The 21,991-nt window shown below is 42.5% G+C and overlaps 1 protein-coding gene across 1 annotated transcript in view; it reads left to right on the top strand.

Annotated features, from left to right (window-relative positions):
• Positions 1 to 13,386, top strand: part of CENPV (centromere protein V) — a 60,056-nt gene extending 46,670 nt beyond the window's left edge. Inside the window, exon 5 of the mRNA XM_085649303.1 lies at positions 10,071 to 13,386. Within this exon, the coding sequence (XP_085505429.1) occupies positions 10,071 to 10,195 (125 nt within the window). The 3' untranslated portion in view covers positions 10,196 to 13,386. The remainder of the gene's footprint in view (positions 1 to 10,070) is intronic.
• Positions 13,387 to 21,991: the final 8,605 nt, after the last annotated feature.

The following is a 21,991-nucleotide window of genomic DNA, read 5'->3' as shown; positions in this document are numbered from 1 at the left end:
GGTAGACGGTCGCACTCGCCGCTCTCTGCAGTGGTGGAACACCAAAAACCTTTCCAAAGGGCGACCGTTCCTAGAGCCAGTTCCTCAGATTGTCATGACAACGGACGCATCGCTCTCCGGCTGGGGAGCTCACCTATTAAATCACACCATACAAGGCAAGTGGACACCTCAACAAAAGTTATTCCACATCAATTACCTGGAATTATTGGCCATATTCCTAGCCTTAAAAGCATTCCAAAAACAAATATCGGCCAAGGCTGTCTTAGTCCGCACGGACAAAATGACAGCCATGTACTACATCCAAAAAACAAGGCGGGACACACTTGCTGCAGCTCTCTCAGCTAGCACAAAACATATGGAGGTGGGCTATACCTCAGAATATATTCCTCCTAGCCCAACACGTCCCAGGAGTCCAAAACACCATAGCAGATCTGTTAAGTCATCAAACACAACAGATTCACGAGTGGGAACTCCATCCACAAGTTCTCCAACCATACTTTCAGATATGGGGGCAACCACAGATAGACCTTTTTGCCACCCACGAAAACGCCAAATGCCCAAGCTTCGCCGCCATTATCCAAAGACAATGCGATATGGATGAACTGGTCAGGCAGATTTGCGTACGCTTGTCCACCTCTACCACTCATACCACGGGATGGTGCGCAAACTACAGCAACACTCACTAACTCTATGTTATGAAGTGGGAGCCGATTTAGCCCACATGATATGGTCCTGTCCACACTTGGGGAGGTTTTGGGACTCGGTCAGACGACACGTAGCTGCTGCCACGCAAAGGGACGTGACCAACACCATAGAGGAATGTATATTGGGCCTCCATAAGTCCCCCTCAAAACACAAAGTGCAATATAGGTTTATAAACTTGTCATTACTCCTCGTAGTAACGGGCCATCACCATGCGGTGGAAGTCCAAGAAACATCCCCCCACACATGTATGGCATAGCGAAATCTTGAGACGGGAGGAGATCAGGGGGCTAAGGAAAATCCTGATAACATTGGAATGGGATGTAATGCTAGAAACTTTTAAACTGCAGGAAGTGGAATTCGTGACACCATATTAGCACGCAATGATGACTGTGGGCCCTGGAACCGGTCCTTGGACACAACACAACACTTACAATGACAGGAATATGTATCAATGGTTAGTAACAGATAGTACCGTATCTCGGAATAGGACTGATATTGATTTGATAGGGACAATGCCTGCCGGAATCTGAGGATTAAGATTCCCATAGGGAGGAATGCAACAAGATGAAGGACTGGATGGAGGGGGTGTGAAAATAAGTTGGGGACATTGGGTACAGACTGTTACTGCCAAATTATTATGATGCACAGTGGACTTTTTGTTCTCTTTCTTGCCCTTTACTGATGTTGATGCAGCACTGTTGCAGTATGTACCATTACAATGCTCAGAGTAACATGTTAGTGGTATGGTATATGTTGGAAAAAACAACTAATAAAATCTGTTTTAAAAAAAACACTCACTAACTCTAATTCTAGTTGCTCCAACTTGGGCCAGACAACCGTGGTACACCACATTGTTGGAACTGTCAATAGTCCCGCACCAAAGATTACACCTCTTACCACGCCTCTTAACCCAGAACCGTGGAGAGATCAGACACCCAGACCCAGCTCAGCTGAACCTTGCGATCTGGCTCCTGAAATCTTAGAGTTCAGTTACCTTAACCTTCCTCCTGACTGTATGAACGTCATTAAGGAGGCTAGACGCCCTACCACTAGAGCCTGCTATGCAGCCAAGTGGAAACGATTTGTGATATATTGCCATAATACCATCAATCCCCTAGATGTGTCTATCCAACACATCATACCCTACCTACTACACCTACAAAGGTGCAACTTAGCCTACACGTCTATTCAGCTACACCTTGCTGCTACAGCAGCATACCTACAAAATAGACAACATTTATCGCTATTTAGAGTGCCCGCCATCAAAGCCTTTATGGAAGGCCTCAAAAGGATAATTTCTCCCAGAGTTCCACCCTCGCCTGTGTGGAATTTAAATATCGTGCTCACACGACTGATGGGTCCATCGTTTGAACCTCTACATAAATGTGAGCTACAATTCTTAACATGGAAAGTTGCTTTCCTAGTGGCCATAACTTCTCTAAGAAGAGTTAGTGAACTACAAGCCCTAACTATTCAGGAACCATTCTTACAAATGCATCATAATAAGGTGGTTCACTGCACTAATCCTAAATTCCTCCCTAAAGTCATTTCCCCCTTCCACCTTAATCAATCTGTGGAGTTGCCCATTTTCTTCTCGCAACCACACACAGTCGCAGAAAGAGCTCTTCGTACTTTAGACGTTAAAAGAGCATTACTCTATTACATTGAAAGAACACAACCTTTTCGGAAAACTAAACAACTTTTTGTTTCTTTCTCACCACCACACAAAGGCAATCCCATATCTAAGTCCGGGATAGCCAGATGGATTGTTAAATGCATACAAATTTGCTACCACAAAGCAAAACACACTTTAACTGTTCCTCCTAGAGCCCACTCTACAAGAAAAATAGGGGCTTCTATGGCATTCTTAGGCAACATTCCATTAGTTGATATCTGCAAACCAGCTACATGGTCTACACCACATAAGTTCACTAAACACTACTGTGTAGATGTGCAAACGAAACAACAAGCCAGTGTAGGCCAAGCTGTACTCAAAACCCTATTTCAGACCACTACAACAGATAATGGTGGCCGCCGCTAGACGTGGGACTGCTATACAATCTTTGCAAAAGTGTGTAATCTGCAGCTCATATGCCTCGAACGGAATATGCTACTTACCAGTATGCATCTGTTCTTGGCATGTAGAGCTGCAGATCTACACACGCCCACCTGCCTCCCCGGCTTCCTTTATCTGTTCCAGTATTATCTTATTTAGATACACTATACAAGGGCATCTTCCTGTTTACTACAAAGCTCCATCATTTCCCTGCTGGCGAAAAACAATCTGAAGATGGAGCCGATGCCCATGCGCACTATGATCCTAAGGAGGAGTCACATACCTCGTGACTTCCAAAGTCTTTCCAGGACAAAAACAAGTGCAAACATCCGGACCCAACACCAGATGGCGATCTATGCAAAAGTGTGTAGATCTGCAGCTCTACATGCCAAGAACAGATGTATACTGGTAAGTAGCATATTCTTTATGGTGCTACCCTGATTACCTAAAATTTAAAATCAGGAATTATGTATCAATCCACCCATTACATTTCTCCTCTGCATCCCTTTTGATGTAAAATATTTTAAAACAATTCAAACTAGACGGTAAAGCTTTCAGTGTTCTCACCCAGCAGCTGTGGAATCATCTTCCCTAATAGCTGAAAAACATCTCCCTCAACATATGCAGGAAAACTTTTCTTTTTATGATACCGATCTAAAGTAGCTAACTGTAACATAACGTATCTTTTATTGTGACCCCTCTGACTCTAAGGGTCCTTCAGAAGATCAGATAGAAAATGGCAAGTTTGGTTCCTCACCAACTCTAACAATTATCTCTCTCGTTACCTGCAACAATCTGCTGACTCGGCCATCGATCAGACAATTTCTATCAAGCAAAACACTTGGGAGCTTGCACTTGCACAGGAGTATAGCCAAGGAGTCTGTGGAGCATGTATGTGAGGGTCGTCTGCAAACCTCTATATCACAACGGCTATAGAAACTGTCCACACCACTAGGTGGCATGGCTACTCACAGGTTGATAATGGAATAGTGTATGGACTTAGAGTCCCAGACTGACCATTAAGGTAATATTGTGCTTCCCCAGTGTGACATTGTCTCCAGGTTCATAACTGTCCCCATCCTCCAGCACATATCCGAGTCCTGGAAAAAGAAGTAATTCACTGGCTTCACTGATGCCTGGTCCTCTAGCCTATCCTTCTAATTCTGAGCTTGGCTGCCTCGTTCTTGAAGAAGTTACTCAGTCCACAATGCCCTGTCTCAAACTAGTCATTGTCAAGGCAGAAAATCTTATGTTGGCCAGTACAAAAACAAGACACTTTGTTTGCATTTGCCACTGAGCCTTTGAAGAGGAGTTCAGCTCTCTGAATTAATCTTCTAACTGGTCTGTTATCTTCATTTTTAGCCATCTACATCTGGAATCGACGTTGAGTTGTTTACTTTCTACTACCTGTGCCTACAGGAATACTAAATAGGAATTTGTTCTTCCTGTATAACCTTGTAGTTAGACATTTAGACTAAATGACCCAGTTGTTTCCTCCAGTTCAGAATTTTTTTAAATCACTATTATTTATCTGTGTTGCATTTTCCAGCCTCAGGAACTTGGGACGATCAGTGATGTTGAAAGTGGTGACATGAAAATATTTTTGTAGTAGTTAACACCGTTCGGAGGTTAAACATGCTTCCACCTATACGTGTTCCTTAGGGCTGATATACTCAAAACCTGTCTTTCTTCTCTGAACAGTTTATCATAGACTGATCAGAGTGAAGGCTTTCCATATCAGACTCTTCAGCGAGTTTTCATTTGAGTTCCAAATTCTGAATATGAATCTAATTTACAGGGCCTTCTAATAATAGGTCATTGAACCAAAATTCAAGGTGAATCTTTGATTGAGGGGGTGACCTCAGGAAACCTAAAAATATAGCAAATTACTTTTATAAAGAAGTGTACAGTACATCGTTAAGCTCATCACAAAACACTACAGCGTCATGTGTCAAAGCTAGTAAAATGTGGCCATGATAATAGCAACATCTCAGTAGATGTTGAAGGTAAGATGGGGTGGATCTTGTTCATGGCAAAGGAAAGTGGTCTAGTTTTAGATCAGCTAGTTTCACAGTTAACATTCTCCCACCTGTTCGATCCAACATCGAAATCCAAATTAGATGATCGTTTTTTCATCACCCTAGTGCCAGCTAAGTTGTTGAAACCTCTAGGGATGCTCAGACTGTTTCATGGGACTTCAGGCCCCGCTGTGGGTTCCCATCAGTGCCACTGACTCAGAGCTGCACAAAAGATCTGAGAGGACTGGGTTTGTGATCATGATCGCACCGGATAGGGCGAGACATGCATGGAATGTAGACTAGACCTGTTGGAGCTGGACTATCTGCCAATGAGGAAGGATCTTTTATCCGAACAGGAACAACAGTTTCTGCATCGGAAAGCGGCACCATCCTGTTTGGATCTTGAGGGATTAGCTGTCTAATACCGCTGCTCCAGATGAAATGACTTACATATTGTTGGCAGCAAGGGTGCTGTCCATTAGAGCAGTGTATTCAAGCATTTGGTGTTTGGGGAACAGTTAGGACACCTTAAAATCTGAAGGTATGTATTTTCTGCAATTTGCTGTCTCACTGGCTGAAAAATACCTCAGCTTTAATTACTGTTATAAGTTATGTGACAACAGCAGTCAGTAGTTTTAACGATTTTTAAGGGGGTTACAAAATAAGCTCCCTTCCAGTTTCATTTTGCATTTTCTGAAAGGGGTCTAAATTTGGTTCTTATTTTCATGATGTGGCAGCTGCTTGTGCCCCTTAATTCTTGTGACTTGACATTTCAAAACTGGATTTCTAGTTGCTATTAGTAGAACTAGGAGAATTGGTGAATTTGAGACTTTACCTCCTTTTCTTAAAGACAAGCTGGCACATGCATCATGCATTTTACCGGCCACAAACTGCCATTTCCGATGCATCAAACCCAAAACCCATTGGCAATATAGGTAATCGCAAATTTTGCGATTACCTAAATTGCAAATGCTTTCAGGGAATCGCAAATTGTGATTCCCTATTTGGGATGCATCAAAGCCTTTCCTAAATGCGACTTCGCATTTAATATACGTTAATTACCATCAACTGCAAGTTGATGGTAATTTGCAAATACATTGAAAAATGCACAAAAGTGCATTTTTCAAAGTGCCATATGTGTGCGCCACATGAGCATACATGCCAAATTTGGGGGTGCAGCAGGGAGGCCTTTAAGGCCCCCTGACACCCTTCAAATTGCATTTGCAATTTGCGAGTACCTATTTGGTACTCGCAAATTGCGAATGGCTTCCCATTCATTCTTATAGGCCTAGAGGCCCATAGGAATGAATGGGAAGGCATTCCTTAATTGGGAATCGCAATTTGGGATTTGCAATTAAGGAATGTGTAGGAATCGTAAATATTTTTGCAAAACCTACATGCATAGGCAATTGCGATTCCTTAATGGCGATTCCTTAATAATCGCTATTAAGGAACCGTAATTGCCTAGCTTGATGCACGTGTCCGAAGGTTACTTTTAAAATTGAATGTTCTTTCTTGCCCAATGTGTTTTTTTTTTTTAGAATTTATTCTCCCTCAGGTGGTGCTTTTGCATTCTTTTTCTTCTTCCCATTGGCCAAACGAGGAGGAAAGACTGTATAGACTTGCTTCAACAAGAGTTCTGAGAGCTGTCTTTTAGACCAACATTTTCAGGGTGGATGATAACCTTTCTGTAGGTTTTCAGGGTGCAAGACCTATATCTGTTGGGAAATACATTTTATCAAGATGGATTTCCCCTATGGTGAAAATGTTACAAGTTAATTCGAACAGGACTCTGCTAGGGTTTAGAGATGAATGATGCAGTTTGTGTGTCCAGTAGAGACTATTTGCATTACTTCTTCCTAGTCATCCTTGTGTTCCTTCACTAAGCATTATTGTTTATATGCTCGCTTGAAGGAGGATTTCCAGCTTGACAAGGCAGTGATCCAGAGCTTCCAGGTGTGATTCTGGTGCTTCAATCAGCTTTCCTCTATAGCAGTGGTTCCCAAACTTTTGACTCCTGAGGACCCCCATTGAGTCACCACTGGAAGCCGGGGACCCCCAAGCAATTTGTATGATTTAAATTTCAAACATTAAAACAGTAATTCGAAAACAAATACGTGTGCACACAAAACAATTAATCAAATTACTAAGGATTTTAGTATTTTGTATTGAAAGAATTTGCAAAAAACAGGAAGGTTAGTGCTGCATCTTCGTGACTAACTTTTAAATGGTTTGTTTTATTTCGCAGTACAAGGCTCCTGCCAGGGCTAGACTGGAAACCCAAAGCAGCCCTGGCAAATGTTTTCAGACCAGTCCCCATAGAGTGCACACCAAGTGCAGCGAGTGAACCTGACCACTACAAAGGGGGCTTTGGGAGGCTCTCCCCCCAAGAAAAATTAGGACACAATGGTGCATTCTACTACACATTTATCATTATATAATGAATTGTATCAGCTTTTAAAGAATAGTAAATGATGACTTTACTATGCACCAGGATACGACAATCTTTGTTGGGGTTCTTCCATGATTACCTTATTATCACCCTGCAACAGTGCCTCTCATCTCTCCATAGCCCCTCTGTCACATGTATTTTATAGCATCTATCATACCATTGTAGGATGTCAGAGCACTTTACATCACACACATATAGGGGCAGATTTACAAGCCCATTGTGCCATGGGTGTGTCACAAAAAGTGACGCACCGGTGGTGTATTTTAGAGCCCCATATTTCCAAGGACAGGAAAGGCCACCCTGCGTGACTTTTCCTGGTCTTGTAAATATGGCCCATTTGCACACAGCATTTTGTGTGAAAGGGGCGTTCCATGGGTGTTGCTGTGGGTGTTCCCATGCAACACCCATGAAACCAGACACATTTCCAGATTTACTAGAAATCGTAAATCTGGAAATGTGTCTGAATGCTACGCCTCCCCAGTGGAGGCATAGGGAGGCGCAACAAGGAGAAATGTATTTATTTCTCCTCGTTTTGTTCCTCTTTCTATGCGTGTTGCATTCTACAGCACGCATAGAAAGAGGAAATCACCTCTGGTGATTGTTTATGTACAGAAAGGTTGCAAGATCTATGTGTGCTAATGCAGCACACTTCGAAGTTGAAAAATGCCATTTCTGATTGTTTATGTGCAGGAAAGATTCCCTTCCTGCACAAAAACAATCTCCCCACGACGCAGGCATCCTTGCACCATGGTGCAAGGGAGCCTGTGCAGGCACATGGCAGCAGTTTGTGCTTTGAAAGTGACTCAGTGCGGCACAGCCAAATAGCTTGAGGCACACACTGAGTCACTTTCCTTGTAAATCTGCCCCATAGACACAATGATTCATATGTGTAAATCAGTGTATAGAAAATGTTACATAAGGCAAATGCGACTACAAGGGGTAGGATTCACATGTCATTCATAATGGTAGGCATTTTTAAAGAGTACTTGGTCTGGAGCAGCACAAACTCAGGATTCAGAACATAACACAGTGGTTAGCATTGACTTTAACAATAAAAATGTATTTCCTCCCAAATAAACTTTTTTAGCAGCATCAGGATAATGAAAGACTTAGAAAAAACATGTTTCTAACTTGTATCATGCAGTTTGCAAGCAGCTCTTTGATGACAGTTAATAGGTCACTGTGCTAGATTATGATTGTCACTTATGAACTGCACAGTAACAAAATAATCTCTGTGACAAAAGCAGAAACCCACTAACCTATGAACATAAAACACTTTTTTTAAATGCATGGTACACATTCTTTGCAGTAGGCATATTAACCTTCTGTGCTACATTAGATAAGTCAAAGCTGCCACTGGACAAAACTCATCTCTCTCCAGCAGGGACATAAATCACTGACATTATCTTGACACTTTTATTGTTGCTGGAAAACTGCTAATTTTACAAGGAACTTTGTTGTGCTTTTAAAATTGCTGCCTGAGGACCCCCTGGGAATGTGTCACGGACCCCTGGGGGTCCGCGGACCACAGTTTGGGAAACACTGCTCTATAGGTTACTGCTTTGGCGACAATTACCATACGAGAGCTGTGGAAAGCAGTCTCAATTAGAAGGCCATTCCATACATTTGTTAAGCTTTGTTGTGTTAGACACCTATTTTCTTCAGATTGCTTTAGGCCTTCCTGCCTCCCCATTTCTGAGTGAATAGTATTGGGTTCCAGTTCTGTTTCCTCCCCGGAATGTTAGTATGACATGGAAAAAAACATAACATAACTCTCACTTTGGCAAATGACGTATTACGCTATCAAGTCACCAGTCTTCGAGCTTTGTAGATCTGTGGTGAAGCGGCCTTGCATCACCTGCACTGGTAGGGAGATATTGGTGTAAGAAATGTTTACATCTCCAGTCTTGGCATTGGTGATGTTCACTTAAGGAATCTCCAGAGAGATAACGTACATCATCAGAAAGACCATTACAGATGTTAAGTAACTTTCGTTTTGCTGAAAACATCTTATCCTTTAATCACATCTCCCTTTATTCTATCGCACAACCCCATTCCCCTTGACAATACTTTTTCCACTTACCTCCAGATGACCTACCATGATTGTATCCTTTCGGTATAGTAGAGAAAAATGGACTAAGGTGTTGATGTTATGTTGATGAGTGAGGTGGACCTTGAACTTGCTTTCAAGAGCTCTGTCTTTCCGTATGAAATGATTTTCTTGCTGCTTAAAAAAAGCTGTTGTCTCCCTTCGTGCTGATAGTTCAACAAATTAGGAGATAAAGGGGCAAAGTGAAGGAGTAAAAAAGATATTACAGTGTATAAGGCTGTGGTATAACTTAGATGTCATGTGATGCAAAAAAAGGAAAATATGTAATTTCTACTTTCTCCCACTTTATTTTAATCAGATCTCCTAGGCCTTCAACTAGCATGGAGGTACTCATGCATTTGCAAGTGTTCGCATGACTATCTGCCAAGAAACAAACGCACTGTTCGGTCTTTGGGTCGGCTTAGTAGTTGACATGGTCTGGCGCAGCAGCTAGAGGGGGAAGGTTCATACTTCTACAAAACACTCAAATTCTGAATAGTAGACGAGACACGTTTCTCTCATATAGTTCACAGAGAACATTTTGAAGAAAACCCAGTGTTTATTGTGTATTAATTCATTGTTTAGCGCAAGTAAAGGCAAGTGTTATCTTGAACAACTGGGAGGGCTGTAAAGTTTGTGGAGTTAAACAAAACTGAAGTATGATTAAAAATAGGCTTGTGCTATTGGAAGTGATAAAATATTCTTAAAACAAAAGCAAGCTTACCTTTATTTTATTTTTTTACTACTCAGGTATTGCCCCACACTGCCTGGATGAAGGTTCTGCCCGGAGCATTGAGATGGAGCCAATCAACGGGAAGGAGTGGGAAAAGACTATCAAGGAACACAAAACCATCCGCAGCATGTCACAGTGCTGAAGTCTCATTACTGTCCCTTGTCTGCAACTCTCCATTCCCTGTCCTCTCCCCTTTTCCTAGTAGCGTTTGGCAGCGCACTTCTTTTTTATAAACCAGCCGTCTTGCAGCCTTCATGCCTTTCTTCTCGCCATCGGTAGACGAGTTGACAAGTCTCTTGTCTTTTTTTGTTGTTGTTGCAGAGCGGTGCAACACACCATTCATTCTGTACAGTAACTGTTCCCATCCATGTAGAGAGTGACATGACTTGTTTATCAGGAATGTAAAACCTTTCAAAGAATGTAATTCCTAAGAATGTAAAACCTGTAGTACATTGTTTCTTAAGAATGTCAAATCCACAGTACAGGGGATCCCTAATACAAAAGTCCACAGTACACTGGATTGAGATTGTAAAGTCTGCAGTACTAAAATCGCAGTTCAGGGAATTCTTAATGAAAGTCCACAGTACAGGCGATTGTTAAGAATGTAATTTCTGCAGATCTGCAGTACGAAGTTTCTTAAGAATGTAAATTCCGCAGTATGGGGAATTCCTAGGAATGTAAAAAATTGTGATATAGAGATTCCTCTCGTCTACCTACACCTTTTAGATACATATACAGATGAATTCTGATCATGATTGAAACATATTTTTTTACTCTTTTGTGCAGGAGTCGAGTTCACTTGACACCAGGTTTTTTTTAAGCAAACTTTGTAACTTTTTAAATGCCGTTCGGCACTCAAGGGAGTGTTCTTAACATTTTTTCAAGATTTTGATACATAAAACGTCCTGGGGCTCGTCAATTGAAGGAGAACTGTCTGGTTTGGTTCTCATTATATATATATTTTTTACCCACATTCTTCCACCCATATGGCTGTGAAATCATTATGAAACCTCAAATTTAGTTAACGCATTGTCAAAAACTCTGGATTGCCTCACGTCAAGAATGAGCACATAACTTCTTTAACCAATCCAAACAAAAATTAGTGGACTCCTAGGCCAACGCATCTATTCTAAATTGTAAAATCAGTACATATACGCATATTGGAAACATTGAATAAAGTTTCCATTGGATGCTTTTGAAATCGTTTTTCTAAGTAGCATTCCTAAATTGATCATTTCAGGAGGAAATTAGTTTTACCCTTGACAAGTTAAGCTTTTGTTTAGCCAAAGTTTTGGTTCCGTCCAGCATTCTGTAAGTGAGTCAATACCTCAGTATGTTTTAGTAAGCTCCATCAATAAGTAATTCTTAATATTTATCTTGTTTGCTTCCTATAAGATATTAAATAAGCTTTCCAAAGTCAATACTTTTTGTCAACTATTTACTTTAGTACTTGACAGTACTGCAAGGCCACAAGTTGAGGCCCTATTGTCCCTTCCTACATGACTTACTTGAGAGTCTAGCATGAAAAAGGATATATCTGTAATTGGTGTAGTTCATATTTCTGATTTGATGACAAACATATAAAAAATATATAGTAGAAGTCATTACAATATTACAATTTTTTAATGTTTTATTTTGCACCTATGCTTACTTAAAAATGACAGACCTAAAATTGAGAACTGAAATGGAATGGCTGGGTGCATGTTTGTCTAAATAAGTTGTGAGCAGAGTTTTTAAATTTGGCCATGTTACGGTCTTTGGGCAGCCTCAAATGTAGATTGTTTTTGGGGGTTCTGGGAATTTAAAAATAAGCGATGACTATTACTCAATGGTACTCATTGTTTTGATTCAGAAAGTTAAAAAGCTATCTACACTTCCAGAATTTGAAATGAAAATGCACTGAGATATAAAAATTGCTCTTATACTGGTCTTTATTTGACTCCTATAACTGTTGATATGAAAAGGAGGAAAAACTCACACATAAGCTCTTACCTTGGACATTCATTAATGTCGCAGGTGCTGAGGCTCAGGGGACTGACTGCTGGTATGCCTCTGAAAGAGCTTACCATTTAGTCAAGCACGTTATTATCCATTACATTATCGCAGTTTTTGTTTGTTTGTAACACTCCAAAATAGAAGTTCCTGGAATGCCAGCTGAGAATTGAATAGTATTTTGTCATAAAATAGCCTCCAATATTTTTAAAGAATTTTCTAAAAGAAATATGAAGTCCTGAGAAAAGCGTGAGGTATTGCTATACTCCCACTTATTCAGTTGTAATTTACATTTTACACCCCATTTTATAAATATATTCAATAAACAGGGAGTGCTCAACAGCTGATTAAACTTGTATTCATACTAATTATTATAGATACTTACAGTTAGAATTGTTTCTGTTTAAAAAGGTGGTGCATTTATGCATAATAAGCTTTTAGTGAGCTACGGATTTGAAAAAATGGTCTTTGCAATATAAGAATTTCTTTCTAGGACTGACCAGTGTACTTTGTGGATACCTGCACTGTGATTTCCAATTGTAAATGACAAAATTGAGCACAGAGTTGATTGTAACATATTTTCTTCTAACAGTTCAGAAACCAAGTTTATGAATCACAGCAACTGTGTTGCAGCAGTGTTTAGCTGTATCTTTTTTTCCCTTGTGCAGTATGCCAAAGCCAGCATTCAAGCCTCCCTACGGGTTATTTATAATGTAATTTCACAACCATAAGGATGGTAAAAGAAATATTTATTATAGAAAAAGTGTGTTTCGGGGACTGACTAATATCATGTTATTTTCCCTGCAGCCATGTCCCCTCTCTGACTGAGGTGTTTAACCTTTTTAGATTTCCACTCTGTGACCCCATTTGCTAAAATGTGTGCAGATTTTATTTTGTTGCCGTCCTTTCAATTGCCGTCCAACCGTGAAGGGAATCTGTCAACCGCTCAGGATGAACGTTTGCCTGTATTAAGTCTAGTAACCGCATTGCCTCCCCTCATTTTAGAGTTTCCCCTCATTTTAGTAGTCTTGTGAGGCCAATGACGTCATCTCATCTTTCATGCTTAAACATCGTGGAACAATGTACCTAAGCCAGTACCCATACATCTCTGGAATAGTCTAGCTCTAATCACCTTTTGAAACTTCCTACTTACTTTCATTCTGCTTCCGATAGCGCTAATTTGATGTTTGTTAATAGATGTTTCTGGAACTCCAGGAATATTGTAGATTTATAGTGTTAGCATTTTAGCACTTGACTTTTCTGTATTTTGTTTGGGTGCTCTGAGTTATCCCCGCTCCATTCTGGACAAATAAACAAATAAAATCAGTCCTTCTAGTGTCACTGTTTCTGATGTGTTTTAAGGTGTGTGTGTGTGTCCAGTTTTTGACACTATATTTCTGATTTACGTTTTCAGTTTATTGTGGCTTTGTTAAGTTCAGGTTCACTACAACACTCGTAGTGTGATTTCATGTGGGTTTATTCGAAAGTACATTAAAGCAGACCACCAAACCGAGCTGGCAGCTCCAAGACAGCATTCAAATGACAACATTCAAACCCCTGCAGTTAGATGGTGTACAGAGATTTTTGTGCTGTCACCAATGACCTAGTTAAAGTTCTAGTAACCTACGTAGTCAGTAACATAAGTAATATTCCAGAATTAGATTGATCATGCAACCTGAGCCATAACACATATTCCCCCCATATAGGTGCCGATTCGGATCCTGGAAAAATTTCCCCCGGCCGAATTGAATCTGGATTTTTTACCGTACGAATCGTACAAGTAGCGTACAAACTGCCAAGTACGATTCGCATGGGAAAAACTCCATACGAATCACATCCGGAACATTTCCCCACACGTCCTCGGGTCGGAAATTGTGTCCGACACATCCCCGGACGATTTACCGTACGAATCGGAAAAATGAAGTCCGACCGCGCTAGTACGATCACTCCCGTCCTTTCGATTTCACAACTGTATGCAAAAAATACCGTACGGACCGAACTCCCACAGCAGGCATGGAGACACGTGTCCGCATACGCGCCGAACACCCCACCACAGACCCCGCATGTACGCGCAAAATGCCCCCCCGGCCGCGGATGTACGCGCCGAACCCCCAATCCACCCGTGTATGTACGGACCGTACCCCCACCCCACCAGTGTATGTACGGACCGTACCCCCACCCCACCAGTGTATGTACGGACCGTACCCCCACCCGTGTATGTACGGACCGTACCCCCACCCCACCCGTGTATGTACGGACCGTACCCCCACCCCACCAGTGTATGTACGGACCGTACCCCCACCCCACCAGTGTATGTACGGACCGTACCCCCACCCGTGTATGAATGGAGCGTACCAACACCCCACCCGTGTATGTACGGACCGAACCCCCACCCGTGTCTGAATGGAGCGTACCAACACCCCACCCGTGTATGTACGGACCGTACCCCCACCCCACCAGTGTATGTACGGACCGTACCCCCACCCGTGTATGAATGGAGCGTACCAACACCCCACCCGTGTATGTACGGACCGAACCCCCACCCGTGTATGAATGGAGCGTACCAACACCCCACCCGTGTATATACGGACCGTACCCCCACCCCACCAGTGTATGTACAGACCGTACCCCCACCCCACCAGTGTATGTACGGACCGTACCCCCACCCGTGTATCAATGGAGTGTACTATTGGAAAGAAGTTGGCACAGAAACAAATAGAAAATACAGAGTTTAATAAACCTCATGAGGTGGAACTACATTCAGACAGCACCCTTCGGTATTGAATGAAGTAGCACACTGAACAGCAGGGCCATGGTCCTTTTATACCCACACAGGGGCTAAAAGAAGACGGTACAAATATACTTGAGAGGAGTTATGCACAGATATGGTCATACAGAAACTGCACAGTCGACAAGTGGGAGGAGTTAACAGTTTGCTAACACAGGTAAACATATCCTGACAGTTACATGATACTAGCAGCTGCAAACTTAACTGGGCATGTGCGGAAGTAGGAGATACTAAATATAGTTTGTTGCTAGGCAGATTACAAGAGCAGTCAACACTAAGGGAGGACAAAGCACATGGTGAGCACATGGCAAACAAAATGGCTGCCAGAAATACAAAATGGATTCTACAACATGGACAAGATAGCCTCTAAATACCAGATGGATTCCGCTAATGCTAATCCAATCGCTGCCAATTTACAACAGAAGACCCTTTTAGCATTAGCTGAAGACATCTGTTCCTCTAGGGTAATCTAAATATGTATCACTTACATCTATTAACATTATTTCGGCCACTTCTTTATTCAACATTTGTTGGGCCTTGATCTCTTCAATATTCCTTTTAACAGGTATACAAGCAGAAATGCAAATGGAGCAAAGCATTGGACCACATTGAATACATACGCAGCATGTAAATAAAACAGTAATAATAATACACAAGATAGTTAATAGCTTCCAGCCCCAAGCAGAAACGAGAGTCCAGAACCATCCAGCTAGTATCCAGGTACCAGTCTCTGGATGAACTTCTGCAGCGATCTTATGCAGTTTTGAAATTGCGTCATACACTGAAGGTGAGTGATCCGGTATGAATACACAACAGCTGCTACCGATGATGCGACATGCACCACCTCGATCAGCCAGAACTACATCTAGAACCATTCGATTCTGGAGAGCTACAATCCTTGCAATTTGCAGCTCCTCTGTAATATTTCCAAGCGCCAAGGCTGTCTGATTGGTAACAGCTTCCACAACTCTAGTCAATCGTCTAATTTTCCTACTGTTGAATGCAGCTCCCACAAAGAAGAACAAACCCAGATTAAAATCAACATACTGTTGTAGAGTGGTATCTGTTTGGTCTACTTCGTCAACACTTATTGTCCTTTTATATCTGTTTTTAGAGATATCAGTAAATAACTTAAAGTCTCGGTGGTAGGATGCAGGTGCCAGAAACACAGGGGGCAATAGAAAAGATACATAGCATACGCCTGACCATCCAACAGGTAGGTGATAATATCCGTGGCTACCACAGAATAAGTAAGTATTGGGAGAGGCTATGAAAGTGCTATTATTTGTACCCTCAATAGGCAGAATCACAGTACATTGACTTTTCCCCAATGGAATTCTTCCAACACTGCTTACACATAACTCTGCTTTAGCTCTAGTAACAGAAATCACAAATTGTTTATTACTAGGAAAAGTTCTCATATTTGTGAAAATATATGGCGTTGAAATATTGTCCGGTTGATACTCTTCCCATTCCCATTTAGTTCCGTTGGCTTGAGGATAGCCATCTTTGTCTTGGTAGCATACTTTATTGAGGCGAAAAAGAAGCCCGCCTACTGTACGTTTCCCGGATGCAAACAAAAGCGCATACCAAGCTTGACAAGAACCATTATGAAAAAAGGGAAGAGGAATAAAAGGTGTTCCTCCTTTCTTCTGATGTGCAGGTATCATCCCACACACCCAACAGTTGGTAGTATTCGTGGCATTGTGAGTATGATGCAACATCTGAATGAAGGTATTATTCAAGTAGGATTGTCGATGCTTCCGTTCATGATAGGGAAGCGTGAAGTAGTGGTGTTCAACTGGTACCGGAGTAGTGGCAATCAAAAGTTCTGGGGCAGGAGCCACCTTCTCAACGAACCAGGTTATTACTGCTACAGCCACCATAGCAACAACAAACCCCATAGTACAAATGATCTTCCTCTTAGAAACAGTGGATCTCATTGTGGACATGATCAGCTTATTTGTCAAAACAACCGTTGGAGCTCTTATCCCTGGGCAGCCGTTGATTTCTTCACCGAGGGTCAAGACGGGTGTCGCTACACTACACAGAACTGATCCCCCCCCTTGCCACATCGGCATTCCGTTTCACTAACCCAGGGAGGTTGCTCAACCAGTCTTTTTCGACGATGCAGGCTCTTTCCGTGGTCTCAGTTGGTATCGGGATACTCCAGGAATCGTGTGGTCCGGGAAGACTTCCTCAGGTTCGTCAGGTGATATGGCCTGGCCTTTCTCTGTATCCAAGATGTCCCGATGGTCGATCAAAGCAACAGGATCCACCAAGGTAGCCGGCACTTTCTTGCAGTGGGTGGAGTGCACCCAATTCCTCCTATTCGTTACTCGAACCGCAGTTCTCGTCGATAGGAGCATCTGCTCCGGGCCGCGCCATCTCGGTTCCAAGCTGCTCGACCTCTGGAACGATCGGATCATCACCTGATCTCCAGGCCGAAGTCCATGGCCTTCACCTGCAGACCTGTCCGGAAGAGCTTCTCGAACCTGTTGATGAATAGAGATCAAACTGTCAGTCAATTGTGCTAAATAGTCACTCATCAATACACACGGTACGTCGTGTAAGGGACGTGGCTTAGGAATTCCCCAAATGTTCATAGGCCTGCCGAACACCACCTCATAGGGAGTAAGGCCAGACCGCGAATGTGGCACTGATCTAATGGACAACAGTGCCAAAGGTAACGCGTCTGGCCATTTCAGGGATGTGGAGGCTAGTATTTTCGCCAATTTTAATTTAGGTGTGGCGTTATACCTCTCCACTAACCCTGCTGATTGTGGATGAAAGGCGGCGTGGAACTTTTGTTTTATTCCTAACCCCTTCAAGACATATTCGACAACTTGCCCAATGAAATGGGGACCGTTATCACTCCATAAAAATTTACAAACACCAAATCTAGGAAAAAATTCCTTCAAAAGCACCTTTGCAGTGGTGAGAGCTGTATTGTCCTTCGTAGGGTATGCCTCAATCCACTTACTGAAGGCGCATACCACTACTAGGACATACTTTAAGTTATTACAGCGCTCGAGCTGGATGTAATCCATTTGCAAGACTTCAAAAGGTGCAGTTGGCGTAGCAAACCCTCCTGTTGGAGTTTGTGTCCCTTTTCCAGGGTTATGCTGAAGACAAATCAGACAGGACTGTACCATCTTTTTAGCTGTGCCGGCAATTTCTGGATGCTCCCAAACTTGCGTAAGCAATTTCGTTATCGAGGAGGCTCCAACATGTGCCGGCCCATGTGCCATATGAATCATAGGTTGTAAATAAGCTGTCGGCAATCTCCACTTACTCATCTCTTTATTCCTCCAACAGCCCTCATCATCCAATGTTCCTTCCTTGGACCATTGCTCAATTTCTTCTGCAGAAGCAGATCTCTGCATATCTAGCACTTCCTGCCTGGTATCATGCCAGCGTTCAGCCTGTGACTTTACTACATACATGGACGTGGTGCTTCGCTGCATGGCAGTTTCACGGGCTGTTTGGTCTGCAAAAGCATTGCCTCGCCCTATCTTATCAACTATTTTCTTATGTGCGCTACATTTAACAATCGCTATTCTCTTCGGGTATGTTAAAGCAGTCAAGAGATTATGCACTAATTCTCCATGCATTATCTGCACCCCATGGGATGTAAGAAAACCCCTCTCCTTCCAGAGTAGCCCAAAATCATGAGCCACTCCGAAGGCATAGCGACTGTCTGTATAAATGTTCACAGATAAGTCAGTACTGAGTTCACACGCTCGTGTCAATGCTATTAGCTCAGCTGCCTGAGCTGACTTCTGTGGGATACGAGCTGTCTCAACTACCGTCTGAAGTGTTGTAATTGCATATGCAGCTGACGTTGTACCATCTGGTAACTTCAAACAGGACCCATCAACCCATAGTTCCCCATCGACACTTAAAAGGGGCGTGTCTTGTAAATCAACACGACCCTTTGTCTGTTCCTCAGTAAGGAATATACAATCATGAGACTCCTGTGACTGAGACTGAGTCACCGGGTATGGCAACAAAGTGGCAGGGTTTAATGTCGCACATCTCTTTAGTGTAATGTGAGGGGCCAACAATGTCAATTCATATCCTGTCAGACGAGCGCTAGTTAAATGTTGCGTCTTCGTCTGATTTAAAAGGGCATCAACCGCATGGGGTACTAGCACCAACAGCTTATATGACAAAACTATCCCTTCACTCTGACGTATTGACACAGCTGTTGCTGCAACTGAACGGAAGCACCCGGGTAACGCACGAGCAACAGGATCAAGAACTGCTGAAAAATATGCACAGGGACGCTGTTTGTCACCGTGTGTCTGCACTAAAACTGACAATGCGCATCCATCTTTCTCGTGTACATATAATGAAAAAAACTTCGTATAATCTGGAGTTCCTAACACTGGTGCTGAACAAAGAGCTTGTTGTAACTGTCGGAAAGCAGTCTCACACTCATCTGTCCATGGAAGGGGCATTGGGGTGTCTTTGGTTAAAAGTGCCAGCAAGGGTTTAACAATATGTGAAAATCCTAATATCCATTGCCTACAAAAAGAAGTAAGGCCAATGAATGCACGGACATCTTTCTGAGTACGGGGCACTGGTGTGTCTAAAATGGCTTGAATGCGATCTGGTGTAAGTGCACGTCCCTCCTTAGACAGAAGGTGACCTAAGTAGGTTACCTTCGGTCTACAATATTGCAATTTCTTTCGTGATACTTTGTGATGATGGGAAGCAAGAAAGGACAGCAAGGACAAAGTACATATTTCACACTGTGTCAGCTGCCAACAAGATGTCATCGACATATTGTATGAGAGCCACTCCTTCAGACAAAACAAAAGAATCAAGTTGTCTTTTCAATGCTTGACTGTAAATACTAGGACTCTCAGTATAGCCTTGAGGAACTCTACAGAATCTATACGATCGATTATTCAAAGTGAAACCGAACAAATATCGGCTATTAGGATGAATAGGGATCGAAAAGAAAGCATGCTTCAAATCTATCACAGAAAATGTAGTCGCAGTTGGGGGGACCAAAGTAAGAAGTGTTGTTATGTCAGAAACCACGGGGTATTGTGGTACTACAATCTTGTTAACTTCTCGCAAATCAATAATGAATCTGTAGACCTTAGTGTCAGTATCTTTTTTCAGAATAGGAAGAATCGGACTGTTACAAATATTGTAGGGAACTTCCTCAACAACCCCCATTGCAAAAGGAGACCAGGGACAATACATGTGAGTGCTTCTTCACCTTCCTGTGAAATTTTGTATTGAGGCAAACGTGGCAACACAGCGCCCTCCTTGACACTAATATGTACTGGTGGAATAACCATTTGCCCTACATCAGTATCTGAAGTAGCCCACAAAGTACTAGGGAGTGAAGCTAATGCAATATCCTCTTTAACAAGACAAGCTCTCTCCGCCACAGGATGGTTGTCATTCAAGATAACACGGACACCTTCTGTAGAACAGCGTATCGTAGCCCTGAAATACTTAAGCATATCAAGACCCACAATATTGTCTGGTGTATTCGGGGAAGCAAAAATGGACATGGAGCAGTACATTTATCCACATGGAATGCAAGTGGTTGCGACAATGGGCTAAGGGAAGGGGTTCCATCGAAACCTATCGATGTAATGGTTAAGCCAGACAGGGGAGCCCTTGGGACCAATTGTTTAGACAAGGCACTACGAGTAGCTCCTGTATCAACCAGAAACTGATCAGTGGAGCCCAAGACATTCGCTGTAACATAGGGACCCCTCTGATCTACTGGAACTTCAACTGATTCCTTACCCCATCTTAGGCAATCCTATGCATGAGCAGAATCTTGAGAATCAGATGGCACATAATCAGACATTTGATATTGGTTCCTTCTATCAAAAGTGTTAAACCCATCCTGCCCACGTATATTAGTATCAAACCTAGCACGATCACCTGTGTTTCCTCTAGGCCCTGAATATCCTGGTCGAGTTCTCATTTGTCCCCGACCACGTGTATACTGCGGAGCACGTAGTGCTGGGCAATCCGAAGCCCAGTGGCCAAATTTCTTACAGTATGCACACTGGTCAGCAGACAAATTCGAACGAGTATAAGAAGTGAGAGATGAACCATAAGACCCACGTCCACCTCTATCGCTACCTCTGAAAGACGGACCATAAGCCTGAGCCAACATAATTTTCATTTTCAATTCTTTAGTCCTTTTGTCCTCATTACCCTTTGCCTCTAATTCCTGGCGCTCATAATACTGGGCCATAGTAAAAAGGGAGACCGGGGAAGACGTGGACCATGAACTCTCACTGGCCTTTAGGCGACTAGCTATTCCTGGCAACAGGTTTGCGACATATTTATCGACAAACAGATGTCTGCCTGTGTCATCTGTCAAAGACTGGCCACTAAAATCGTGGAATGCTTCTTCAAAGCGTGTAAAGAAATCAGAGACCGATTCATCTGCCTTTTGCTTACAAGACGCTAAAACAGTCCAATCTATCTTTTTAGGGGGAATAATCGTTTTCAACTTAACTAGTATAGCTGCAGGGAGATCTAAAATTAACTGACATGGCTTCTGTGCGGGTTCCCTTTCGGCATCCATTTGTTCTAAGTCTTTCCATAATGCCCCAAAAGCTGCCTGATCATCAATTTTACGAACAGTTCTCCACATATCAGGTGGTAATATCAATCCGAAAAATAAATCAATATCAGGTAAAGTCATAGTGCAAGAACTAATAGCACCTTCAACTTCCTCATAAAAAGCGGCTGGATTTTTCCGCGGATCAGGCAATGCAGTTTTAAGTGCCATAACATCCGTCCTATTCCAAGGAGTGTAAACCCAATTATAAATAAAATAACCCTTTGCATCAAGAGAGGCCTTATCATCGCTTGTACCCTGTCCTTTAGGAGGAACATACAAGGGCGCAGCCTCCCGCATAGGTTTCGCATGGACTATCATAATCTTATCTGTTCCGGAGGGAGAAGCTTGTGCCATGCCGGTCTGAGAGGTCTGCACAGCCCCGTCTGCAGTCTTTTTCTCCTCTCGCAAGCGGACTGCATCAACACGAAGTTTAACCAAACGCCTGATTGTATCAGCCACCTGGGAGAAAACAAAAAGACCATCACGCATTTGCTTATAATCATCTGTTATATCCTTAGGCTCTAACTCCTCAGAATATTTCCTAA

The sequence above is a fragment of the Triturus cristatus genome, chromosome 3_2 (genome assembly GCF_964204655.1).
Source record: "Triturus cristatus chromosome 3_2, aTriCri1.1, whole genome shotgun sequence".
Lineage (NCBI taxonomy): Eukaryota > Metazoa > Chordata > Amphibia > Caudata > Salamandridae > Triturus > Triturus cristatus.
The sequence above is the reverse complement of the archived record's forward strand: the minus strand, read 5'-3'. Positions and strand labels throughout refer to the sequence as shown.